This window comes from Castor canadensis, chromosome X, assembly GCF_047511655.1.
Source record: "Castor canadensis chromosome X, mCasCan1.hap1v2, whole genome shotgun sequence".
Classification (NCBI taxonomy): Eukaryota; Metazoa; Chordata; class Mammalia; order Rodentia; family Castoridae; genus Castor; species Castor canadensis.
In genome coordinates this window covers 34,048,292-34,076,128 of record NC_133405.1, presented here as the reverse complement: position 1 = coordinate 34,076,128, position 27,837 = coordinate 34,048,292, and the positions used below count along the sequence as shown (strand labels likewise).

The 27,837-nt window shown below is 35.9% G+C and overlaps 2 protein-coding genes across 3 annotated transcripts; one reads left to right on the top strand and one right to left on the bottom strand.

Moving 5' to 3' along the window:
• Window positions 1-842: 842 nt before the first annotated feature.
• Window positions 843-10,817, top strand: Mcts1 (MCTS1 re-initiation and release factor). Of its 2 annotated transcripts, none has more exons than XM_074063837.1 (6): window positions 843-1,114; window positions 2,243-2,395; window positions 2,929-3,026; window positions 6,730-6,863; window positions 9,520-9,587; window positions 10,612-10,817. In XM_074063837.1, exons 1-6 carry the CDS (start codon window positions 1,104-1,106, stop codon window positions 10,691-10,693), a joined length of 546 nt encoding a protein of 181 aa, XP_073919938.1. In that variant the 5' UTR covers window positions 843-1,103; the 3' UTR covers window positions 10,694-10,817. The 2 variants fall into 2 exon arrangements, with proteins under 2 accessions (XP_073919938.1, XP_073919937.1); XM_074063836.1 differs by lacking the exon at window positions 843-1,114 and adding an exon at window positions 1,553-1,741.
• An 11,891-nt stretch (window positions 10,818-22,708) lies between these two features.
• On the bottom strand, window positions 22,709-27,518 carry C1galt1c1 (C1GALT1 specific chaperone 1). The gene is made up of 2 exons (XM_020181896.2): window positions 27,220-27,518; window positions 22,709-24,086 (listed from the first exon to the last, which is right to left on the bottom strand). The coding sequence occupies exon 2, from the start codon at window positions 24,079-24,081 to the stop codon at window positions 23,125-23,127; it is 957 nt and encodes a 318-aa protein (XP_020037485.1). The 5' UTR covers window positions 24,082-24,086; window positions 27,220-27,518; the 3' UTR covers window positions 22,709-23,124.
• Between the last annotated feature and the right edge of the window lie 319 nt (window positions 27,519-27,837).

Below are 27,837 nucleotides of genomic sequence, written 5' to 3'. Positions count from 1 at the left end.
AACTAGAGTATTTGCCCCACCCCCAGACTGGTGTATTTGTCTTACTAGTCATTTTAAGTATATCTCATCTTTTGCATAGTGCCTGTTCTGGCTTTAAAGATTGTTTGCTGTGCTTTCTTTGCTGATAAAAACTCTTGGTTAGCATAATTTTGTTTTCTATCGGATCTCTTTTTAAAAACTACAAGTAAAATGTGTGTTTTTTAGTTATCTATTATTTTTTCAGATTCCTACTAGGATTGATAGCCCAGAGCCCATTTCTTCAAGGAAATTACCTTTCTTGATTTTTATTTCAATCTGTAAGAATAGGGGCAAAGCAGGATACTGCAAATTAGCGACTATTATTTAATAATTCCTTGGGGAAACTTACTGTGTGGCCAGTGTTTAGCTTTACCAGATAAAAAACAGGACAATCAATTAAATTTGGATAAACTATATGTTTTTAATGTAAACATGCCTAAAAATTGACGATGTATACTTATATTAAAAAATCGTTGACTGTGTAGTTTGAAATTCAAATTTAACTAGGGATCTTCTAGTACTTTACTTGCTAAATCTGACAACCCAACCGGTACATTAACATGAAGGCATGAGGCTTGCCTGGGTTCATGCTGCTTGGTAAGCACCAATCCATTCGGTTGCCCCAGACAAAAAATATTCCCACTAAAAACCTGTTTACATTAACAGTAGGTAGAAACAAAGCACGGAAGAATCCTGACCCTTTGAGGAACCCGTAACTGACGCAACTGCCATAAATGCTGCTTTGATTCCCCGCCTCCTCCATTCTTCTCTTCCTGAAACTTGAAAGAGTTTAATCACTTCTTCCTTCTCAAGTCCCGCCCTTTCGGCTGTCCCCAATGGAGAGGAATCGGTTACTCTAAAGGAGCCGGCAAAACCGTCGACGTGGAGTTCAGAGGAGCGGAAGTAGTCAGATTTCACTGAGAGCCGTAAAGCGCGGATGGCTAGCTCACCTTCCGGATAACGACAACTGCTCCGACTGTCAGTGCCGGCCTTCCTCGTGTAAAGGGATTCTGCCGGACCCTTGCTAATTCAATTTCTTTCCCATTCCGGGCCCTTCCCTATCGTCGCCCCCTTCACCTTGGATCATGTTCAAGAAGTAAGGACATGCTGTGGTCTCCATCAGCTGCTCACAAAGGTGGTGGGGGTGGGGGTAGGGAAGAGGGTGAGAGCAAAGATCCTCTTTCTCTCTCCCCCGCCCCTGCCATCCAGACTCCCTAAGGTTTTCTGTAGTATTATGCTCTCACTTGCAACTTGCAACACTTCTTTAAGCTTTCCATCCCTAATCCTCAATCGGGTTTTGGTCCCTCCACTCCCATTTTCTTTTTCCTTACCCGTTTTCTTTTGCCTCCTCCCGCAATTCTATTCTATCTCCATCCTAGGGTTCTACCAATCACATCCTTGCTCTGTGGTTTAGGGGCATAACACCTTTAGCTGAGAAGGGAGCCCTGCACTCGCTGCCATGTGTTTATTAGTTATGAACTGAATAAGGGAAGGCTTGACTTCCTGGGTCATGGAAGCGAAGGAGTCTGGGTGACAGGAAGCAAGCGGCATGTCATGCCTATTGCCAAGCTGCCAGATTAACCTTGTCTGGAAATCTGGAAAATAACGTGATTGCTCCGTAGGCTATTCAGTGTAGGGAAGACAAAATTCAAACCTATATAGTGGATTTGCCTTCCAGATTTGGTAGAAGCAAAAAACAAAGGGGGAATATGGGCAAAGGAAGGTGGGTTTTGTGCATGAAATTTTGAGCAAAAATAGATAAGGATCTTAGAAATCATCACACCCCCCCCCTAAAATATCTCCACATATTACATAGCCTGACAGGGGCCAATTTTCTGTGTTCTGCTTGGGTTGGTATTTTGTGCCTTGCTGCTTGCGTTTTTTTTTAAACACAGGTTTTATTATTGGTGGGAGTCTGTTTCTTCCTTCGAGTAAGATTTTCCAGAAATCTGTAGCTGATAACAATAATAGTACAAACTGTGTCTTACCCTCCACATTAATTGCTGTATACATGACCATTTAATATTGTTTTAAAATGTTGGGTTTGTTCTGAACAGAATAAAAGGAAACTGGTATTTTGAAAAACAATTTATTTCATAATTACTTTGAACATCAAGAATTTGCTGGAGGACATATAATTAATTAGAACGATTCCTTTAGATATTTTGATACTTCTGCTCAGCAATGCCTTTTTTTTTTTTTTTTTGCAAAAATCACTTGGCAGATTTGATGAAAAAGAAAATGTGTCCAACTGCATCCAGTTGAAAACCTCAGTTATTAAGGGTATTAAGAATCAATTGATAGAGCAATTTCCAGGTATTGAACCATGGCTTAATCAAATCATGCCTAAGAAAGATCCTGTCAAAATAGTCCGATGGTAAGTCTTTGTTTTTCTCTGTGTAAAGCTTAGATAAGCTGAATATTAAATGATTAGATTTGCACTCATTCAAAATGGAATTATTTCCATTTTAGCTATTGATAGATAAATGATGGGAATACATACAAAATAACTCTACTTAAAAATATTTGTATTTTCAATACCCATGCAAAATGATGCTTTGTGTATTGATTGTTTTATTAAAGAGTTAAATGTTTCATTCAGAGTTGGGTTTAATTTATTTCAGTTTGTTCTTTAGACATTTGTTTTATCAAATTGTTTAATGATGGAATTTAAATAATAAAATGTGAAATGAAATTGGTTGTAGCAGGTGATATTTTTCTCTACTGGACTAGTATGATAGGAAAAACAATAAGCAATGTTTTTTTTGACCATGACCTTTACTATAAGAAAAAGTTTACTGTATTTTTGTATATGCATATTTCATGCTATAAATTTTAAAGGATGTTTGACTTACATTAATTTTTGAAAGGAAACGTCTAACTTGGCACTTTGTGACATTTGTCTTACAGCCATGAACATATAGAAATCCTTACAGTAAATGGAGAATTACTGTTTTTTAGACAAAGAGAAGGGCCTTTTTATCCAACCCTAAGGTTACTTCACAAATGTAAGTCTTAGTAGAAATATGTATTTGGGGATATAGAAAGACACAAAAAGAGATGAAAATGATTTCTGATAGTTAACTTATTACTGATAGTTAATTTATTATTTGTTAGTAATAGGTAATAAGAAATATAAAATTAAAGTGAATGCTTATCTTGTGGTAAAGCCTGAAAAATACAAATCCTCTCATTATGCATCCTAGAAAGTCCAGGAAAAACATTCATTTATTCAAGAAATATTTATTGCACTTACTGTGTGCCAGGCATTGAGCCGGGTACTGAGAATGCAATTGGAAATAATGACAGATATGGTCCCTGTCCTTTTGAAGCTAGGTAATTGTATAAGTAATGTATTCATAAACTGATAAGATCCATGAACAATTACATATTTTAAATTTGTATCTAGTTTTGCCTAATAGATATAATTCTATATATGGGAAATCATTGGCTTCACGTAGGAGTCCTGTTTATTACTAGTTGAGTGCCATGGTCAGATGTTATGAAACAAAAGAATTTTATTTCATAACCATATTTGCAGGTTGTTAGATAGAGTATATTATAAGAAAAAAAATCCAAGGAAGATAAAATTCCAGTGAGGAAGAAATTTTGAAATGGGAGTTAAAATTTCTGCTTTTCAGTCTGGTATTCTAGCCAAGAGGCAGAAGGAAAGGTGGTGACTGAATGAATTTGGCTTTTTTGGTAAGGGGAGTCTTTAAAGAGGTGAAATATCTTAATATTTATAAGGAAATAATTAAAATTATTTGATTATTTTATCAGGTTAAAAAAACTGATGGAGAGAAATTGAATCTTGATGCAATGAGGAAAAAGTCTTGAGCAAAAATATTGTGACATTAAGACATTTTGATGATGTTAATTCCTGTTCAACTAATAGAACACAGGGACAAAATAATCAAATGTATTTCATGATCCTCTGTTTGACCCTGAAACCCCTCCCTCTCCCCTGGAAAAAAAAAGATAGAAAAGACTTCCTTAGGACTATTGGGAAAATTTAGATATGATTTGGCTATAAAATAATGCAGTAAGCTTATTGTTAAATTTTTAGGTGTGCTGGTAGTTTTGTGCCTATGCAGAGGATGGCGTTTTTCTTAGAGGAGAGGTTTGCTTATTTATGGCGAAACATTGTTTGAACTTACTTTCAAATGATAGAAGAAAATGCCTATAAATGAAATAGATAAAGCAAATATAATGAAGCAATTATTGAATCTAAGTGCAGAGTGTCCAGTGGTTAGACTTTTTGTTAGTTGAGCATTATAATAAGATATTTCAAGGAAAAGGTTGCTCCTATCTAAATAATGTTTTGGGGGGTGAGAGGGGGCAAGGGACAGAGGGGAGAGATGGCCCAAACAATGTATGCACATATGAATAAATGAATAAATAAAACAATAAATAATGTTTTGGGGATCCATCTTGAAGAACACTTCAGTTACTCTATGCAAAAAGCAGGATAATATTGTGGTTTAAAACATGAATTTGGGTTTAGGCATACCTAGGTTCAATTCCCAGTACATGTTACTTTTTCTTTTTTTTTTTTTTTTGTGGTACCGGGGCTTGAACTCAAGGCTTACACCTTGAACCACTCCACCAGCCCTTTTTGTATTAAGTATTTTTGAGATAGGGTCTTGTGAACTTTTTGCCCGGGTTGGCTTTGAACTGCAGTCCTCCTGAATCTCTGCCTCCTGAGTAGCTAGGATTACAGGCATGAGCCACTGGTGCCCAGCTACATGTTACTTTTGACAAGTCACTTAACCTCTTTAACCATTGCATATCTTTAAAAATGAAAACTGTAATTCCATGTCTACCAGGAGTTATAAGGAATAAACAAGATAATGTATGTATTGTTCTTAACCCAATGCCTGGAACATGGTGTTTAATATGCGATAGTCTTTATAATGATACAGTAATAATTCAATAAATGTTCACTGCTACTTATGATCCTCAGCATCATCATTAAGGGCAGATATTAAAGAGGATGAAGAGACGGAAAACAAATTAAGGCTTGTGAATAGTAAATGCATTCATTCATTCAGGTTCCTTTTTATTGTTAAGATGTTTAGGGCTGGTGAAGTGGCTTAAGTGATAGAGCGCTTGTCTAGCAAGTGTAAGGCCCTGAGTTCAAACCCCAGCACTGCCCCCCCCCAAAAAAAAGATGTTTACATTAATTTGGGGCTATGTTTAAATTAATTTGTGGTCTCAGTAGGAAAAAGACTTACCTGTTCTTCAGTTAGGGAGAGGAATAGTAGTAAAGCATTATCATGAATGAATTTTACCTATATTTTTTTTGTGGTACTGGGGTTTGAACTCAGGAGCTATACCTTGAACCACTCTATTAGCCCTTTTTTTGTTATGAGTCTTTTGAGATAGGGTCTCGAGAACTATTTGCCAGGGCTGGCTTCAAACTGCAATCCTCCTGATCTCTGCCTCATGAGTAGCTAGGATTATAGGCATGAACCATTGGCGACTGGCAAATTTTACCTATTATTATTTCTAGAGAGTCCTGAGGAACTTAAAGAGTTTTATCCCCAGTGATTGTGTGAAATCTTCAGGGATCCTGTAATTATTAGATTATGATATATTAGTAGACACACATCCATGCCTTTTTAAAGATTATAAAAGGAGTACATGCACATAGATTTGGAAAAGAGTAGGTAACTAATTAATAATCACTTGTATTCCCATGATCTAGAGTTAGCTATTATTAGTTTACTGGTGTACTTACATCTAGCATATCTAATTATTTCCTCTGATGTGTGTAAATGAATTTTTGTTTGATTGTTTTTTGGCTCTAGGGATTGAACCCAGGGCCTTGAGCTCTACCAGTGAGTTTTCTGTATTATTAACATCTTGCATTGATACAATACACTTGTTACAATTGATGAACCAATACAGATGCATTATTATTAATGAAAGTTCCTGTTGTACAGTTCTGCCAGTTTTACCAAACATATAATGTCAAGTATCCATTGTTACAGTATCAAACAGAACAATTTTACTGCCTGGAACATCCCCTGTGGTCTACCTATGCATCCCTTCCTTCTCCTTCCACACTGAACCCCTAGTGTTTTTGATAGTTTTTTTCCCTAATTTTCATTTAACATTATATCATGAATATTTCCTAGGGTCTTAAGTATTCTCCAAAACCATGATTTTATTAAAGGTGACTTGCATGACTTTTTTTTATAGACATTACTAAAATCATTTATCTCTCTTCATTTGTTGGACATTGAAGTCAATCCTAGTTTATTTCTATTATAGATGTTAGTACTGCAATGATTATCTTTTGTCTAATATACTATACATCCCTCATTTTTCCTTAGGGTGAAGTCCTAGAAGGAGAATTACTGAGTCAGAGTATAAACCGTTTCAAGGCTCTTGATGCTCATTGCCAAGTAGTCTTAAAGAAAGTTTAAACCCATGTACAATTCTGGTAGTATATGCAAATGCCAGTGGTCCTACTCTCTTGTCAGCACTGGGATTTACTTTTCCTAAAAATAGTTAACAATTTGATCTGTGAAGGATAGTATCTTAGTTAATTTGCATCTGTCAGAGAGTATTGTAAATTTGGAAAATATTTGTTTGTACCCTTTGCCTTTTTCTGTTGAATTCAGTTTTATATAATTTATTAATTTATTATAATTTATTTAATTTATATAATTTATTAATTTATATAATTTATTTTTTCTCTTTTAGATCCTTTTATTCTGCCACATCAGCAGGTTGATAAAGGAGCCATCAAATTTGTACTCAGTGGAGCAAATATCATGTGTCCAGGCTTAACTTCTCCTGGAGCTAAGCTTTACCCTGCTGCAGTAGATACCATTGTTGTATCCTTCCCAGGCTCTAACTGCTGAAAAATGTATTCATTGTATTCTTGTCATTATTGAAAGGTCTATCATCCAAGAGAACAATAGATTAGTTGTACTCTTTTCAGGTTACTGTTACTGCTGTCTCATTCCTTTCTGGTTACATTTGAAGTAACAGAAAGTATCTTTTTTTTTCTTGTGGTACTGGGGCTTAACTCAGGGCCTACATCTTGAGCCTCTCCACTAGCCCTGTTTTTGTGAAGGGTTTTTTCTAGATAGGTGTCACGGAACTATTTGCCTGGGCTGGCCTTGAACCACGATCCTCCTGATTTCTCCTCCTGAGTAGCTAGGATTATAGGCATGAGCCACCGGTGCCCGGCTCTTTTTTATTTCTTGATACTAAATTGTTTCATCTTAACTTCTTTATAGAAGTTACATGAAAACAAGTTATAAAAGAGTCCCAGTGTATCACAGCCTAGTTAGGACCTATTGTTATCAGACTTAGGAGGTGATCTTAACTCTGATTACTAATGAAAATGATATAGGTTATGTGATTGGACTAGGTTTTTGGACATTAGCATGCCACTTTAATATTTAATTTGACTCATGCACATACAATGGAGTAAAGCCACTCAAAAGGGAAAATAATTCAGGCAGTAGATAGTTTCTCTTCTTCCAACCAAAACTTTTGTATTAGGAGGGAGAAATATCAGTTCCCAACTTTGCTCTGTTTTTTTGAGACATTTTATCCCAGGTTGTCCTAAAACTTGTGGTCCTCCTGCCTCAGCCTCCCAAATGGTGGGATTACAGTATGTGCTGTCATGCTGGACCCAATCCCCAGCTTTTATTTTTATTTTATTTTATTTATATTATTTTTTGACAGTACTGGACTTTGAACTCAAGGCCTTAGGCTTACTAGGCAGGTGCTCTACCACTTGAGCCATGCCCTAGCCTGCCTATAATCCTAGCTACTTGGGAGGCTGAGATTGGTTTGAGGCCAACCTGGGCAAATAGTTCATGAGACCCCATTTCCAAAAAAAAAACCATAGCAAAATGGACTGGAGGTGTGGTTCAAGTTGTACATAGAGTGCCTGCTTTGCCAGTGCCTGCTTTGCAAGGGCAAAGGCCCCAAGTCCAAACCCCAGTCCCACCAAACCAAAATAACTAACTAAATAAAAATAAATAAAAAAGAATACATTCAGTTCATAATATAGCAAAATAATTCCACATTATTTCCATTTATAGTACTTTTTTTTAAGCTGTCTTATGGATTAAATAGGTTTTTGTCAACTAGTATGGGCAAGAGGCCATCTTCTGCTTTGCTATAGCCCAAGTAGCCATCTGCCTTAGGTTGTGAAAAGATGTAGTACTTGGTAGGAATAAGGAAAACACTATGGAATAAGAACACTATTGGAATGGGTTTAAGAGTATATCCTATGCTCAAAAGGAGGCTACCTTCTGTGGTGGAAGTTATAGCTAAGGGGTAGAATAAACTTTGTTTATGTATTAGGCAAATATGTGTTCTCATAGATACTGGTCACTTAATAGGTGCTCAAATATTTGTGGAACATTGAATGAATGAATCAAAAAGCCAATGGAGAAAAAGTGTCCTAGGAGGACAAGTTACCATTTTATGCTTAAGTGTTGATAGATTTTTAGTTCTGGACTTTCCCTTAAATAGAAGATTTTCCTAGTACCTAAAATTTATTTTTTTGAGACAGGGTTTTGTTATGTTACCTAGGCTGGTCTCAGACTCGGGGACTCATGTGATTCTCCTGCCTCAGTCTCCTGAGTAAGCTGGACTATAGGTGTACACCACCACACCCAGCTACTTTTTTTATTACTTGTATTTTGAAAAAATTATAGATTTACAGGAAATTGCAAAAAAAAAAAAGTACAGAGAAGTCTTGTGTACCTTTGAACCTTTAAAAAATATGTACTGCAGTAGTTAGCATTCCAGAAATTTCAGATGATAACCAAGACTATTCTGTTTTTACATGAGGCTCTTCAAAATAATGGGAATACAACTATTATTATTATTATTATTATTATTAATGTTTTGATTTTGAGACAGGGTCTCACTCTGTAGCTGAGGCTGCCCTTGAATTTGCTGACCTCAAACTCATGATGCTCCTGCCTCAGTCTCCTGAGTGCTAGGATTATAAGAGTGTGCCACCACATCCAGCTGAGAATACATTTTAATATGTCTTTTACTTAAAGCCACCATTCAGTTATCAAAACAAATAGAACATTGGACTGGAGGTGTGGCTCAAGTGATAGGGTGCCTGGCTTTCAAGCATGTGTAAGCCCTGAGTTCAAATCCCAGTACCACCAAAAATAGAAAAAAAAAAATCCAACTAGAACAATTGATATATTTTATAGGTTTTAGTATTCATGTGCCATAAATTTATCTCCTTTTTTGCATGGCTTATTCTGGTTTCATTCAAATAGGGTTATAGTGTTAACATTTGAGTTGACACCAAAATGGTAAGATTGGTTCATTTAGCATTTATTGAATTATTATAGTGTATCCACAGACTACTAGGTCACTGCATTTAAGGAATCAATGATCTAGGAGAGAACATTAGAGGGGTTCATCACGGCAAAGTAATGATTACTTGACATCCTTCCCTTTCCCCAAGCTATTTTGAGAGTTTTCTTAGCTGTGTGTTTTCAGGCAATCATGGCAGAAGGAAAACAGCATGCTTTATGTGTTGGAGTGATGAAGATGTCTGCAGAAGACATGTAAGTCTCATTTTAGGCTCCGTTAACTTTTGATATACAGGTAAATGACCCGGGAAGCTTCAGAATTACAGGTGGAGTTTATTCTCATTCATACCACATCTTACAAATACCTAAGCACAGAACCCTCATTTTTTATTTTTCCTCACACTTAGAAAGTCATTGAAACCTATTTTGTCTTTAGGATTACATTCTGTCTTAAGCACTCTGAAAAGAACCTAGGTGCCAACTCAGCTGTTTTATATATATATGTGGTACTTAAAGAATTTTTATCTAGTACCATTGAATTTAAGGGGAAAATAGGTGTTTTGCTGCTAGTTTTTAAAATAGTGACATAGTTCAGCATTATACAGTATTTGTCTTATATTCTGATAAGTTGGTATAAATGTAAAATATTAGAAAACTACTAAATATGTATTGCCAAAATATATGCAATATATTAAAAAATTTTGGAATCCATTTGTCCAAAATACATTTTTTTTTGTTTTTTTGCTGTACTGGAGATTAACCACTAAGCTACATCCTCATCCCCCAAAATACTATTAACTTTGTTTTGGGATTAATGGTTTTTTTGTTGATAATGGGGCTTGAACCTCAGGGCTTTGTACTTGCTAGGCAGGTACTCTATCATTTGATCCATACTTCCAGGCCAAATTTTGTCTTGAAGTTAATGTCATACTTTGATATTTGCCTAATGTGGTAATATCATTACTCTGCTCATGTAGACCTACTACTTAGATTGCTAAAATCACTTTAAAACATTACCACAGGGGATGTGGTTCAGTAGTACAGTACTTGCCTAGCATGTATGAGGTTTGATCCCTAGCACTGCAAAAACAAACAAACAAACAAAAACAGAAAACAAACTACAGCAAACTAATGCACTTTAATATCAACAATAATATAAGTACAAGTGCACCTAAGTGTGGCTTTATAATTATAAAACAGAAAGGTACTTTGAGTTATGTTTATTGTGCATGAATCTATAAAAATGCATAAAATATGTTTGTGTTTTTCCTTTCTACAGTGAGAAAGTCAACAAAGGAATTGGCATTGAAAATATCCATTATTTAAATGATGGGCTGTGGCATATGAAGACATATAAATGAGCCTCAGAAAGAATGCACTTGGGCTAAATATGGATATTGTGCTATATCTGTGTTTGTGTCTGTATGTGACAGCATGAAGACAATGCCTCTGTGGTTATGCTGAATAAATTCTACAGATACTAAAGTTCTGTTCAGAAATTATTTTAATTCTTAAATTCAAGTTAAAATTGGGTAGCAAACTTGAACATTAAAAGGTATCTGGTAAGTAACAAAACAGATAACTTAATGTCCTTTCTTAGGCTAATGATATAAGATTACTTGGTAAATAAGCTTGCCAGGTTATGGTAGACCCCTAGACAATTTGTCTACTTAACTGAATTGGAAGCCTGACTGGGAATTTTATTCCATTGTCCCAGGGCACCCAGCAATGCCCCTTTTATGTTTATATGTTTTTGTTTGTTGTTTAAAAAATCTTTTTTATTATGGGAAGTTCCAACCATATTCAAAAGTATGGGTAAATTGTATAATGAATCTTCCTTTATCTAGATGCCAGCTTCAATTAATGGCCAATCATTTTTCATCTATGCCTCACACAATTATTTTGGACTTTCTGTTTTTTCATGTATGACTACTTTAATATGTATCTTTAAAAGATAAGTAGTCATTTTTAAAAAAATATAACCATAATACCAGGATAACACCTAAAAAGTTATTTCCTAATATGATCAATTATCTAGACTGCAGTCAAATTCCTTCAGTTGTTTCTTTTAAGGTTTTAGGGCTGGGAATATGGCTCAAGTAGTAGAGCACTTGCCTAACAAGCTAGCAGTCCTGAGTTCAAGGCCCAGTACTGCAAAAAAAAAATGTTTTATTAATTGTTGGTTGGCTTGAATTAGGCACCACAAGAGCTTTATGTTACATTTGGTTAATATTTGTTCTTAATTTATAAATTTATCTTTTTATCTTTTTAATTATTTAAGAAATCTAGTTTTGTTGCCTTATGAAGTTTCTATACACATTCTGGATTTTGTTGATTATATCACTGTGAAGTTATTTAACTTGTTTTTATGCCCCACATATATCCTGTGAACAGATAAGCTTGATCAGATTAAGGTTTAATATTTTTTTAGTGCCTTCTTGAGTGAAATTCTAGCAAAAGATGCTCAAATTTCCAGATTTAGGTCCCCAAAGAATGTGTATCTCCTATTGTGAAGGCCATGGACCTACTTTAGTAAGAATAGTAATCTCTTTTGGAGTTAAAAGATAGTTATGAATTTATTTAGTGATAAAGGACTTTTTTTTCTATAACCTTGCTATTATTCTAATGTGTCACCTATCTCATTTGGTTATTTACAAATATTTGACATGTGATTTTATTTTTCAGATGGATACAGACATTTACAAGATTGTGGTGACCTGTGTTACAGTTAGAAGTTGGTGAGAAAGGTGAGGGTGGACAGTAAAAAGAGAGAGATCATGTGGCTGGCCGTTACAGCTTGGCCTCCCAGTATATAACATAGGTGCATGTAGATCCAGGGTCTAACCCTCAGATTGAAAACAGTTTCCTGCTGATAAAACAAACATGTAAGATGTGGAATTTCCCAGTTAGAGTATAAATGTATTGCTGGGCGTTGGTAGCTCATGCCTGTAATTCTAGTTACTCAGGAGGCAGAGATCAGGAGGATCATGCTTCAAAGCCAGCCTGGGCAAATAGTTTGAAAGACTCTCTTGAAAATACCCAGTACACAAAAAAAGGGCTGGAGGAGTGGCTTAAAGGTAGAGTGACTGCCTAGCAAGCTCAAGGCCCTAGTTCAAACTCTGGTACCACCAAAACAAACAAAAAAGAATATAAATGTATTAATTTATAACAATAGGTCTATCTAAGACAATTAGTAAATAGGAAGATTCTTGATAAACATGAATAAGAGCAAAGAAAGTTTGATAACTTGAGATAATATTTCATTAGGACTGGGGTAAGTCTTTGAGTATTTTTCCTGCTTTGTCATGTATTAGAAGGCTTATCTCTGCCAAAATCTTGTCTCTCTACTAGGCTGTAGAGATGCCCTGATATTTTTACTTCCTATATCCTTTTGAAGTTCTATGTATAATATTTTTCTTTTGTTTTGCAGTTATTTCTACAACTTACCATATTGTTTTGTTACTTACTCCTGGAAGATAAAACTATTAAGTAATCTCATCAGTAATAATTTAGAAATCATCTTTTAGAAGAGCTTTCTTCAATAGACAGTCTCATTTTATGATGACTTATTGGTTTCAAATTCAGATGTCTCTCCATTTGGGGGAAGAGATACCCTATTTGAGGATTATAGCACCTTATACTCTTAAAAATAATATGTGTCTCATTTATGTCAAAAGTAAACTTGGAACTCCATGCTAATATGTTGTTAACTGACCAAGATTGCTAAATGGTGTGTTACCAATGAAAAACACAGCACACAAAAACACACATAAGAGAAGTTAAACTTTTAATTGCCTGGTTTCTAGAATAATGTATACTTATATCTAACCACTGTTACAGTGGGTATAGAGAACACATTTTAAATATTCAACATCAATATCTTCTGCATGTTTTTCTATGTTGTGGTACACTGACTATGTTGTCTTGGTGATGTAGAAATGCGCATGTTCTCTGCTTTCCCTGGGTCTGAGGTCTTAGCTCATCAGTTTTAATCAGAGGTATCACTCTATCTGTGCAAATCTTTTCAGTTTCTAGACATTAGGCCATGAATTAGCAGATATATCAACTTCTTTAGGCACTATGCTTGGAATAAACTTTAATTTACTCATATTCCTCAGAGTAGGAATGTGGGAGAATCTGTTTTCTCTCAGACAATGTGTCTATAGTGTATAATAAGCTTCAAAATTAATTTTGTGTCAAACCAACCTACAATCTAGCAATTCCTATGTATTTGGCTCACTTTCACTCAGCCAAAGTCAGTTTAGTGCAATAGGTATTTCTTACCTACTAGGTTATAGGTAATATGACACGAAGATGAATAATACATAAGTAGCTTCTGCCTTTAAGAAGTTTCCAGTCTAGTAAGTATAGAAAATCCACATTAAAAACATTTGGGTAGCTGGGCACTGGTGGCTGATGCCTGCAATCCTAACTACTTGGGAAGCTGAGATCAGGAGGATCATGGTTCGAGGCCAGCCTGGGCAAATAATTCATAAGACCCCCATCTCCAAAAATGGACTGGAGGCTTGGCTCAAGCAGTAGAGTGCCTGCTTTGCAAGTGTCAAGCCTGGAGTTCAAGCCCCAATCCCATCCAAAAAAAAAAATTGGATAATGGTGACAGGCCAATACTAATTACAAAGTTATAGGAATTTGCAAATGTTTTTCTAAATTTGTAAATTATATATGAAATGTAAAAATATTCCTTAGATTGTATCCAATATGAGGTTTTGGAGTTGCAACAATTCAGCATTCAAACTTAAGATGGTTGTCCCAATGTCCAGTGACATAAGGCTTGACCAGTCCTCTTCTAGCAGACCGTTACAGTGGTTTGATGATATTCTGTTGGCAACTGCAGTTTTCCTTTGTCTCTTTCTCTCTCTTCTCTCTTATATTCCAAACCCCAAACAAAAACAGCTGGATTTATCCCAGGGGTAATCATGAACATTTCCAATTTGAGAGATTTGATATTCCTGAAACAGAAGGTCATGTGGCAAATAATGATTATATCCAGCCAAGTTCCTCCTTGTATGCAAATCAGCAACTGAGGATACAGTATTTATAAGTATACTTCAGAAGAAGATATAAGAATAACAATTCATTAAATTTGTAGATGTATTTCATTAAAACGAACACTTTTTTGTTTGTGATAATATAAATGAAGCAATTATATATTAAGGGAAATATGAAGTGAGTTGTATGTCCAACAAAATGTGGTAAATATTTTAACTTTGTTTATCTAGGTTCCTTAATTTTGAGAATATATCTTTCCAGGCTCCTTAAGAAACTCAAAATGATTCCAATTTCTAAAGGAGTATCCACTAGAACTGATTGGTAATGAAAGAGAAACAATGAAAATGTATGCATCCTATGTCAATATAACCATCACTTCTGAGTTCTTAAGCAATCAGAAACTTACTATAAGAATAGGTCATTAAAATATTTTGGAAGCCCTGTAGAACACGTATGTTTAATATGTTATTAATCATATTAAGGCAGCAAAAATTAGACTAAATATAATTGTACTCTTTAATAGCACCGTCTTTTTGCAGCTGTTCCTAAAGAAGCCATACCTGTTCACATGGAGATGCATGTAAATGTATTATACTTTTTAAATACTCTGTATGTACTTTATACTTTGTATACTTTTTATTATATTTTTATGACAGGCAGAATAGTGAGTAGATATTTCCAACTATAATATCTATTTTTTTCGTATTGTCTTAAAACCAATTAGGTACTAGTAAAAGATTACAATACCATTAAATCAAAAGTGAATGAACAAAATTGAGGGCCAATTTTTAAAATCAGTGTTAAGATTATGAGGTAGGCTTGTTCATTTGTTTAAGAGACTAACCTTTTAGATAATGTAATTTATGCATGGACAGAAATAAGGGAGATAAACCATTGGCATTTATTCTAGTAATGTTTATTACAACCATGTCATTAATCCCAGAGGATTGTGAATTCAAGGACAGCCTACATAGTGAAACTCTGTCTCCAGAATTGAAAAAAAAAAAAAGACAAAAAACAGGTCATATGGGAGAGGGGATTAAATACATTCAAATTCACTAGTACAATTAATATTTGCCTCTTAGAGTGAAAATAAAAGAACTCCAAAATTGTTCTTGCATACTTTGAAGAAATAGAAAATGAATTACTAAAATAATTTATGCTTAAAATCCTAGTTGTTAGCTAGGTGCCAGTGGCTCAAGCCTGTAATTCTAGCTACTTGGTTGAAGGAGATTTGGAGGATTGAGGTTCAAGGCCAGCCCAGGCAAATAGTTCATTAGATCCCATTTCCAAAATAACAGAGCAAAAATGGACTGGAGGCATGACTCAAGCAGTAGAGCCCCTGCTTTGCAAGCATGAAGCCCTGAGTTCAAACTCCAGTCCCATTAAAAAAATCCTACTTGTTACAGAGAATGACATACCTCACTATTAATGTTTAATTCTAATTAAGTAGATTGATGTAGCAGTTATTCAGTTTGTGAAATACATCAAACATAAATACTAACAAATGAGAACTAATGTTTCAAATGACTAAAAAGACTTGGATTAGAGGAAGGAAGAGATATGTAACCATCACAAGCAGTTAATTAAGAATTGAGCTACAAGGCATCAATCTTGTATGGAAGACTAATTTAATAGGCTATGATGTGCAAAAATATAGCAGACTTCTTGATATCAACATAAGTTATTTTTTCTATTAGGCAAAAACAAAATCAGATGATCAAACCAGACATTTAAAAATTCCATTTTTTTAGTTAACCATTTTTTTGTGATACTAGAGTTTGAACTCAGGGCCTTACACTTTGTTAGGCAGCACTCTACCACCTGAACCACTCCACCAGCCCATGCAGGGTCCTGCTGTGTAGCGCAGGCTGGCCTGCAACTCCTGATCCTCCTGGTCAGCTTCCTGCATGTACTACCATGCTGGCTTAAAAATCCCACTTTAGAAGAAAACATCATTTCCATATCATAATTTTAATTACCCTTCTTGTTTTATTCCCAAATTTGAAATACTTTAATTTCAGCCACTTTGTGAACAAAGGCATAATAAATTACTCCCTTCAAGTTCATTCTAAATGTTCTGGGAATTCCACCACGGGGAAAATCTAGATTTAAAAGATACAAAGATTTACTTTTTCTTATTTTAATTTTTAATCATGAAATTTGATTGTCAGTGATAACTATTGATTTTCATTTACTCTCCTATGGTGAAATAAGTAATTTCTGATTTTACAAGCCTATGACCAAAAGACATGGTTTTCAGGAATTCATTGGTTCTAACTAATCACCTGCTTGGAGAAAGTGTTTCTCCAACACATGCTTTGAAATGAAAATGTTTAATTCCCTTTTTGCTTCAGAGGAAGCCATGTGGGGGAGTCATGCTTGCTAGGCAGACGCTCTTACAGATTGAGCCATTCCATCAGCCCTGTTAAAAAGCTTTTTAAAAGCATGTGACTGGAAAATATTTTTCACTGAGATTGGTTTATTCTATTTAAACAGTAGTGAAGGTTGCTGGCCACCAGTGGATCTTGCCTGTAACCCTAGCTTTTTAGGGGGCAGAGATAAGAAGGATCGCGGTTTAAAGCCAGCCTGAATAAATAGTTCTTTAGACCTTATCTAGAAAATAACCAACACAAAAAAGGGCTGGGGGAGTGGTTCAAGTGGTAGAGCACCTATGTAGCAAGTGTGAGGCCTGAGTTCAAACCCCAGTATCACCAAAGAAAATAGTAGAAGCTAAAATATATTAAAAACTTAGGTACTTATACTGTACTTATTTTATGTCGTGTTTCACAAGGTTAAAATTCCTTATTTTATAAAATGTCTGGAAAGTAGTCCACAAAGTAAGTCTGCTTTCTTGCTTCTGAATGCATAAGTTCGAAGCACATGGCCTCAGTAGCCTTTGGCTGTTGTCAGACACAATTTTCTCTCATGTACCAAATGCCCAGATGCATTTACTGGATGCAAGAATCTCACTTTAATAATAATAATAAGAGAAACATCTTGATTAAAGTGTGGGAAGATAGAAACCACATCAATTTTGGAAATTTTGGCTCCAACAATACCTACTTTACTGTGAAAGGGGAAGATATTCTAAGCTAGTGTTTTTAAAAGCAATTTGTAAATTTATCACTAAAAATTTATTAAAAGGCTGTTTCAGGAAAAGCTGTTTTATCACATGCACAGATTAGATGTATAGATGTTATCTTGAAACTTCAGGAGTTTCCTGTGAATCTGAATATTTAATACCACTGTTACATCAGTATTTTAAGTATCGTACCATCAAGATATTTAATACAAAGGATTGATACATATTTAACTGTTTGGAGTGCTAGTTAAACTTGTTAAATGAATAAGGAAAAGGAAATAGCATTTCTTGGGAGCCTATTATGTGTACAAACTCCACTTAGATACCTTGTTTAAACTTTACTGTGATTCCAGGAGGTAGATTATAATTCTCATTGTACAAATGAGGAAACTAAGGCTCAGAGATGTTATATAACTTAACCTGAAGATACATAGCTAATAAATGGCAGGACTGGAATTTGGACCTAGTTCCACCTGACTGCAAAGCTTATGTTCTTCAGAAAAGTCTTCCCTTGAATATTATAAAATGTTACTCTTAGCCCATACTTGAATCACCATTGTTATAGGTTATTGGACAGGTGTAAATGGACAATTTCTGTTGTATAGTATAATGTGGGTAGGGTTTAATTGAGGTGTGTAGGATGCTTACATGGTATCTTGTGCTGCTAAGTTTTTCTGTTTTCAACAGCAAGGTATACTAGGGTAATCTTTTGAAATTGAATGCATTCCTGATGTCTAAACTTTTGCTGTTATTAGTCACCTTCAACCCAGGTGATTTGTGACCATTATGCTGTTTAGAAGCCTTTGCTGGATCTTTAGAAAAGGACTCAAGGGGAAGGGCTCGTTAAGTGGGGGTAATGCTAGGTGTGGTGGTGCACATCTGTAATCCCAGGATTTGAGAGACAGAGGATCATGAGTTCAAGGCCTGAGCTACACAGTGAGACTCTGTCTCAAAAACAAAACAAAAGAGGTGGAATTTTGAGAGTGTGCAAGGGTAGGACTAACAGTTGCTTTGAAGATAATTGGGAAAGATCAGTGAATATTAAAGTTAATGACAGCAGTTTTGGTTCAGTTATAATGTAAGGGAAAAACTTGTGAGGTCTAATCTATATTTTGCCCCAAACTTAATATTTGAGAATTCAGTGATTGAACTCATGCAAGCAGATGGCCTGGGGCCTGCTAAAAGTCAGGTTTCAGTTTCCATTGAATTTAAGGCAACTTTTAGAAGAAACTCTGTTTTCTTCCATGCAACTTTTAGAAGAAACTCTGTTTTCCTCCATACACATTTTACCCTGGGAGGGCCTCGTTTCTGGAACTGGTTAGACCTGTGCTGCACAATATGGTAGCTACTAGTCATATGTGGCTACTGAACACTTGAAATGTTATAGTCTGAATTCATACATGCTGTAACTGTAAATTACACAATGAATTTCAAAGACTTAATACAAAAAAGAATGTAAACATATTTTCCTGTTAACATGTTGAAATGACAATATTTTAGATATATTGGGTTAAATAAAATATATTACTAAAATCTCACCTTTGTATTTTTACTTTTTAAATGTGGCTTCTAGAAAATTTAAAATTACACGTGGCTCACGTTTAACATGTGAAAAACATGGGAGAAAAGGCAGTATTCCTTCATTTATAAATTTATTAGGATATAATTCAATATACAGGTAAGGGATTCATAGTGACAATTCCAATTAGACTTATATTGTACATTAGTTACATCGCCCCCATTGTCTGTCCCCCTCAACCCCTCCCCACCTCACTTAAAGCAATTGCAAGAGGTTTCTTAATTTTGTTTCATATAGGTATATAAAGTCCATCAACTATATACCATCACCTTAATCTTCATTCATTCTTCCCCCTCCCACTAGTACCCCTCACTCTGTACCTGTTTCATAGTCTTGTTTTTTGTTATTAAGTTGATATTCAAAGGGGTGTCTCAATGTATGCCCTCAATGTATACTTTGCTCCATTTCCTTGTTGCTTCCTTTTAGAGGCAACTGGTTTAGAGCGTGGTAAATACAGAAATAAGTTTCTCAGTGCCAGTATTCAAAGTCTTCCATCAAGCCAGTGGGAATTTTTCGCTCCCTCAGATGATATTCAGCAGTGTTTTGACTGTTAGAACATTCCCATTTGTTCAATAGTTTGGGTACGTAGGTGAATGTTTCTAACCTAGGTGAATTCTATCACTAGAATAAAGCATTTAAAAATGTTTTAAAGTACTATTTCTATCAGAGCTTTCTGGCAAATTGCCAAAGCAATGGCATTACCAGTGTGGCTATTTTTGTGTGGAATCAGTGAAAACTATCAAAGAAATGGGAATTATGTGGATTGAAAAAAATCGCATTTATTAAATCCAGGAATTTTAAGACAAAAGGACTATCATTTTAATAAGCTGTGGTTTGTCTTATTACTCATGCAAATCTCACATGAAATGATCATTTGACTCCCTGTAATGAATGAGTTTGTGTTCGTTTTGCTTTCCACAAAGGACCAGGCCTAGTACTGAGCTCATAAATACTCAGTATATACAAGAAAATTATGTTGTACAGACTCCATACTAATAAAGGTAGATTTTTGTCTTTAAAAAAATTTGATAAAGACCTCAGTTACACACCATCATTTATACTTCCAAATAAGTCATTTCTCTTCAAAAAATTTAAATATTTGTATAGTATTTTGTCTTTGATGATAGTGAATTGTGATTTTTTTTTTGAGACAGGTTCTTGTTCAGGCTGGCCTCAGACTGGCAATCCTGCCTCAGCCTTCCCAAGTGCTGAGATTCAGGCATGCACCACCACACCCATCTGGAATTCTTTGTATGTCAAAATAAAGCTAAACCCTGTAAAAACGCTCTTCACATAACCATTCAGGCATGCACTGAATGCTTTGAACTCTGCCTTGTACCAAAAGGAACACAACATTCTCAAAAAATGAAGGGGAAATTAATGATACATCATTATTACACTGCTTTCAGCAACATTTCTAATATATATGTGTCCACTTTATAAATCAGATTTGATACACAGCAACCTTTTTGCAACATTGAAATAAACAAAACCAAGGAGTCTAATTTGTATTTTGCTTCACATCCTATGTTTTAGTTTTGAGCAGAACCTCATACAAAAATGGCTTGGGACCTGCTAAAAGGTTGCATTTTTTACTGCACTCAACACAACCAGAAAAATAAATACAACTTTTAGAAGAAACTTCAAGTTTTCTCTCATTCACATCTCAGGGGGTTTGGGAATTGCTTAGACATGCATGTTACAATATGGTAGCCATAAGCCACAAAAGTATATTCATATTCCAGATCAACTTCTATTAGACCTTCATTCTTTCCAACTTTCTCCCCAACAGAGTGGGGTTATGGTTAGTTTTTGGCTACTGAATGTATTATTTTTCTACATAAAACTGACATATATGGAGATCAAATCTGTATCCATGACCTGAGCAACACTATTTTCTGTTGGTGATTCAGATTTTATCTACAAGACAGGATATTAGTTCAAAAAGCATATTATTTGAGACATTTTACAATGGAATACTCATGTATAAAAATATGATTGTGCATCAATTTAAAAGGTCATTAACTTAGTACCTATTAGCAAATCGAGCAATGGAATGCATTCTCTGACATATTTATTATAATACTTTGATATACTACCACAATTAAAGATAAAAAATTAAATATACTGGTGTTTGGGGAACGGTGACACAATACAAATAGAAAAATGTATATATATTGGTGTTGGGGGCAGTGTCTCACCTCGGAAAGATACATTTTTCATTGTACTCACACTGGACATGATTTGATCTGTAATAATTGTACCTGACACCATGTATCAAGGTGTCTGCTAAAGAGGATTTTTCTTCAAAATTAATGTTTCATCTTAATTAAAAGTCCCAATGAAAAAGATCAGACAAAACAAAGGATTTGACACACTACTGTGAGGATTAATAATATGAAGCCAAAGTTTTCCTGAGGAAATTTTTTCTGGTTTGCTAAAGCTATGGGGGACCATTAGCATCCTGAGGCCAGTTATAAGGAATACTGATAGCTAAAATGTAATGGTGTCATACCCTATAGGAGATAAATATGGCATTGGTGGTCAAATTATAGGACAAGTCAGCTCCACATATGTTATATATCTATGAGTACAAGAGCAATTGTATCCACTCCTGCATAAAGATTCTTGATAGTAACTGAAATTACTATGGTATGGCATTCCAACATGGATTGTGAGGTTAGGGTCTCCACACCAAAATCAGTTGTGTCTGGTACAACTATATGAACCTGGGAAAAAGAACAGTAACAACAAAAACCAACCAAACAAAAATGGAGGTATACATAAAAGAAAAAAAATTTTAAAAGGTTGGGTGCCAGTGGCTTATGCCTGTAATCCTAGCTGCTTGGGAGGCTGAGGTTGAGAGGATCATAGTTCGAGGCCAGCTTGGACAGATAGTTCACGAGACCCCATCTCGAAAATAACCATAGCAAAATGGACTGGAGGTGTGGCTCAAGCTGTAGAATGCGTGCTTTGTAAGCACAAAGCCCTGAGTTCAAACCCTAGTCCCTCCAAAAACCAAAACAAAAAATAAGATAGACTCAATTTAGGTAAGGGAAACTGTCTTAATTCTCATTTTCATTTGGATAATTGCCTTAATTTTTAAAAACAAAGTAATAAATAATAAGTATGTGGATTTAAAAAAAAGATGGCCAAAACAAGTACTTCTAAGGGGATTTTCACAGAACTCATTTGTCCAGCAAGGACAAATAAATCTCAAGTGATACATTTGTATTTAAGTGGCAGATAGATGACATTCCTCATGGCCAACACTCCAAATTTAATATCTGCATGCCAAAGTACAGACAGTTACATGGAAATTATGTATGCTGAGGAATGCCACTACATTATCTCCCAGGAAAATTACTTACCATTTTTTGTGGTACTGGGGTTTGAACTCAGGACCTTATGCTTGTTAGGCAGGTGCTCAACCACTTTAGCCACCCCACCAGTCAAAACTTTTTTTTCCCTTGGGACTGGGGTTTGAACTCAGGGCTTTGTACTCCGAAAGCTGGTGTTCTTCTGCTTGAGCCACACCGCTAATTGTACTTACCCTTTAAGTAATTTTCACTTTTACTCTCAGGGACAGAATTCAAGTTTAAGATTGGTTAGGAAAATTTCCTTAGTTGCACAGTTGTGTATTTTGAGAAGACAAATCCATTGGCAGTTGGGGAAGCTCAGAGCATAAATCTACATTTGAAGTAAAGGAAACAGAGCTAAAACTTTTATTTTAATCATAAATTCACAACTGGATATTTCATTTACATATATTAAAAAGCTAAAAAGACAAATTAAATTTTTAAACACTCAGAAAAAAATATGTGCCACACAGATTTTTAATGTTCATAATTGAGGATTTATCACATAAATAACATTTATAAATATATCTTTTTGAAAAATTATTCTTAAGATTTTTTTCCAACACATTTAAAAATTTCACAAGTTTTAAGGAAAAAATACCACCCCATTTAAAAATGTACTAGTAAACATTAATGTGATTATACCAGTGTCTCCAGATTAGAAAAGAAACACACCACTGTGTTGAATATGTAATCATTACTACAAATAATAACAACATGTCTTATATGATGACCAAACACATGCTTTTCCTCCACTTCTCAGTCATTGTCAGAACCATTTGGAGGTAAGAAAACCAATGCATCATTGAATATATGTCCAAATGCCCTAATACGGTACACCCCATACATCATCACATGCATCTGGTTAGGAGTCAGTCCATTAAAAGTAACAGCCATATCTGAACAACATCCTTCTACTACCTGATTTGGGTGATTAGTCATTGCCTCTTTAATAGAAAGCCCAACTGATTTGGTATTAAAAACATCTTTTCCATCAGCATCTTCTGCATTTTCTGCAAACACTCCAGCATATTTCAGGCAGACTGCTAGCTGCTTATCTTCAGATAGCTTCCAAATCATTCCTCCCTGTTCAGGACACTTTTCAGGGATACTGAGAAGGCTGTTAAGTCTTTTCATTGATTCTATACTTAAGACAATTCCTCCTTCCACACTCACATATTCAAGGTCTCCAGATTTTGTGGTGTGGCCTAAATAGAAAGGTTGTGATGGATCCTTTTTTAACAAAAAATACTTTAGGTTTTCAATAATAGCAAATGTAGTGGGGCATGCAAGGAAGAACCAGTTGTATTGGTCGCTATACTTATCAAAGGCATATTTGTAAGCTTTTCTCATCATCAACCACATGTCATTTGTTTCCATATTAATTGATTCAAATACTTTAACATTTTCTGAACTGAAGAACTCTGCTTTGTCACAGTGTTTGGTCCAAGTGTCCTTCACTGCAGCCCAAAGACTCACATCTTTGGGTTTTACAAGGATGATACAGTATACCTGAAAGCTCTTACTGAGCTCCATGCGTTCATCCTCTGAAATTTTCAAGATATCTTCTTTGTTAGGAGCTTGTAGGTGATGATGCTCATGGTGGTGCATTCTATTTCCATGCCCAATCCTAACATGTCCTAGCATAGTGATCAAAGCACAAATAATGCTTCCAAGCACCACACCCTTCAAAAATGAACTGCTTTCAGAAAGCATTTTTCCTATAAAGAAGAAAAAGACTCTTAAGTACGTAGTCTAGTAACCTCATTTGGTATTCCTTGTATACTTACATTTTGCTTTCACAGTGAAAAAAAAAAAGGTTCTCAAGCTTGACATCAAGTTAGTTGCATACAGTACCAAAGCACTCTCAGAATCTTTTGCTTCCAATGGTATCTGATTATAGTTTGGTATAAACTGGAACTTTGCAGAAACTCCTCTATTGAGCAGAATTTACTGCAGAGAGGCTATTGCACTTCATCTATGGGAATTTAATTAACCAACTACTAAATCAAAGCATTAGTATTAGAAACTAATGTTACAGAGGCTGTCTGTCCATTCTGTTTAAAGAATTTTATATTACAAACTTGCACTATATTAAATACCTCTGAAGATGTAAATGGGGTTTTTTCCCCCTTTGTGGCACTGGAGTTTGAACTCAGGGTCCTGGACTTGCCAGGCATACCCCCAGTCTATGAATGAATCTTTACAACGTACTTTAAATTGAACAGGTAAGTTCAGTGTGAATTCAAGTTTATCTATCTAATTTAGTGCTTTAACTGATGGCTAATGTCCTTAGGTATTTGGAGTATACTAAATCGGGTTTCTTGAGATTTATACCATATGTTAATATTTACCCTTCTATTTCTAAGACTAAATGTTTTACAAATCAGTATCCCAACTATTAATGTAATAAAGGCCCATAATGAAAATAGTTATTTGGTGAAAATGAGTCAATATAGGCATATCTGAGGACCATTAGTGAACATTTTTATTTACTCAAAAGGCATTTTTTCTTTGGGGAAATAAAACGGAAAGTCTACATCTTTATTTCCACTAGAATTACAAGGGAAAAGCTAACATTATATACAACTGCTGAAAAACTGCATGCTCCACATTTATGCTAGTAAAGGCTGAGATTTTCCCATTTGCCTCTCCAATGCCACAAAGAATATTCTACTGAGCTACTTAGATTTTCCTGTTTTGTCTTTTTTTTATTAGCATGTAACAGTTGTACAGGGGACTACACTGTGATATTTACATATATGCTTACAATATATCAAGTTAGATTCACTCCTATCATTCTCCCTCATCCTCCCTCCCCCTTCTTATAACAATTTTAACAGGTTTCCTTCTTCTATTTTCATATATGAATACAAAATATATCCACCATATTCACCCTTTCCTTTTGTCCTTCTCCTCCCACTGATACCCACCCCCAGAAAAGACCTATTTTACCCGCCTGTCCTTCATTTTATGCTTAAAGGGGTTTCACCCGACATTTCAGACATGCATATATCATGCCTTAATCAGATTAACTCCCCCATTATTTACTCTATCACCATGATCCCCTATTATTCAAAAGCTTACAGTGCACTGTTATCTTTATACACAGATGTAATGTTTCAATATTTTTCACTCTCTTAACATTCTTTTTTCCTCTCCTGCCTCCTGTAGTCCCCTCAGACAGACCCACTAACAATCTTGTTTTCTGTTTCATATATATGTGTGTATATATATGTGTGTATATATATATATATATATATATATGTGTACATTTAATCTGGAGGTCTAGCTTTCACATATGAGGGCAAACATGTGACTTTTGACTTTTTGAGCCTGGCTTACTTTGCTTAACACAATGATCTCCAGATCCATCTATTTACCTGCAAACAATAATTTCAATTTTCTTTATGGCTGAATAAAACTCCACTGTGTATATAAACCACATTTTCTTAATCCATTCATCAGTCATGGGGCATCTGGGCTGCTTCCAAAGCTTGGCTATTGTGAACAGTGCTGCAATAAACATGGGTGTGCAAGTGGCTCTATCATATCCTGGAGCACATTCCTCTAGGTATATGCCCAGGAGTTGTATGGTTGGATCCTATGGTAGTTTTATTTTTAGTTTTTTGAGGAACCTTCATGCTGCTCTCCATAGATTTCCTTTGTTTCTTAAAGTTGAAAGGGACCTTACTGACATTAGGGCCTAGTTAATATCATTTCTCTCAATTTATAGATATGGAAATGGAGGACCCCAGAGATTAAGTAACTGATCCAAAGTCACAAAGCTAATCAGTGGTAGAAGGGGATTAGAAACCAGATCTCCTGACATCAGGTTAATGCTTTTTCTATTATAGAACAGTAATCTACATAGTGCTTCTACTGTATTATGGAGTCTAATAAATGAGTTGCTGAATAATCTTGTTTTCTTATAAATGAAGAAAATGTGGGATCTACTGAGCACATTTGGACACATCGCTGTATTGCTATAAGATAGCTATTCCCATGGTTTCTTCTAGAGGAAATGGACTTTGACTTCTACCAGGACAAGGTGTGGAATAGATTGGTAGAGCAATTCCCGAGTGGGGGAGAGGGTGGAGTGGGGAAAGAGGCAGGATGGTAGACTTCCCGTCACTCACAGAACCTGGTCAATAAACACGTTTCCAAGAGGAAAAGAGAAGCGACAGAAAAGCTCTGCCTAAAAACCAGGATTGTCAAATGCATTCTAAAATTAACTGGCGTAAGATTTTTGCATTTTAAATTACACAATTTTCACGATTTCTAGCCAATATATGATTATGGCATATGTATATTTCGAAAGTTTTTCTGATGGGGCTTCTACTCTTGGCTGCAGAAAATACTGATCATAACTCAAGAAGTCTACAAATTTTATACAAAGCATTTGCACAAATTATTCTAAGATTTTTTTCCCACCAAGGCAGGCAAAAAATATAATACTGGGGATGGACACGAAAGGATTATTTTATACAAAGTAAACTGCACACAGAAAGAAAAACTGCACACAGAAGGCAGAAACTACCCAAGTGGTTTTTGAGGAATTTCTTTAGAAGGTGAAAGTTAATGGTGTGGACTGTGGTTAAGGGAAGACAAAATGGAGAATGGGGGGTTACAAGGAGGACATGGTCATCTCAAGACCCCCCTGAGACGCTAAGGTAGCACCTCTAGCAAGGGGACTCTCTATCTCTCCTGCTCACAGTCCTCCCTCTGCACCTGCACTGGCATCCTGCATGGAGCATGCTGGGAATGGTCTAGGGCCCAGGTATCACCAGGGGATGGGAAGGTCCAGCCGCTTCGGGTTGCACTTGGGCTGGGGACCGAGGTCTTGGCACTCACCGGCGTCTAGAATGGCTCGGGGGAAGGAAAACGCAGCCGTGCACGGCTTTCCTTTCACGTTCTAGCCGTCCGGTTACGCGCCTGGCTGGGCTGCTCTAGAAGCAGGCGGTATCTTCTCGTTCGTCTAGCTAAGGGTAAGGAGATCCAGGAAGCTGACGCCCAGGAGGCGAGGATGGCGGGGCGAGGCGGGGCGAGGCGGGGCGAGGGAGCTCAGGACGGGGGCGGAGCTATCTGCTCGCACGGTTGTTGAAAGGGACCTCGCCAAGCCTAGCACCCTTTCTCCTTGCCCCCCACCGACTTCAGCGGAGCGCGCCTTGATGACGTAATCCGCTCGCTCGCCTCTACCCATTGGGACGCTCAGAGACGCGTAAGTGCGTTTGACTCTCCGACACCCTCCCCTTCCCTTTCCCGGCAGAGAAAAGTAAGAGAAAGAATCTTGCTTCTTGAAGCACTAGCTTCAGGTTTTTCTAATGTACTCCCGTGTCCCTGTACCTTCATGGTGACAAAAGCGTGTTACACCCTCTATTCCTGGACTGTGAGCAAAATGCAAGCAATTAAAATAAACATTGAATTTCGGAGCAAGGATTTGCTGTGGTTATTGGTATGGGGTTTGAAGCT

Bases quoted from the DNA above. Each gene is read 5' to 3' on its own strand.
- Mcts1 (XM_074063836.1), top strand. The intron at 2,396-2,928 runs GTAAGTCTTTGT...TTTGTCTTACAG, and splicing joins CCTGTCAAAATAGTCCGATG to CCATGAACATATAGAAATCC. The intron at 9,588-10,611 runs GTAAGTCTCATT...TCCTTTCTACAG, and splicing joins AAGATGTCTGCAGAAGACAT to TGAGAAAGTCAACAAAGGAA.
- C1galt1c1 (XM_020181896.2), bottom strand. From the start codon at position 24,081: ATGCTTTCTGAAAGCAGTTCATTTTTGAAGGGTGTGGTGCTTGGAAGC.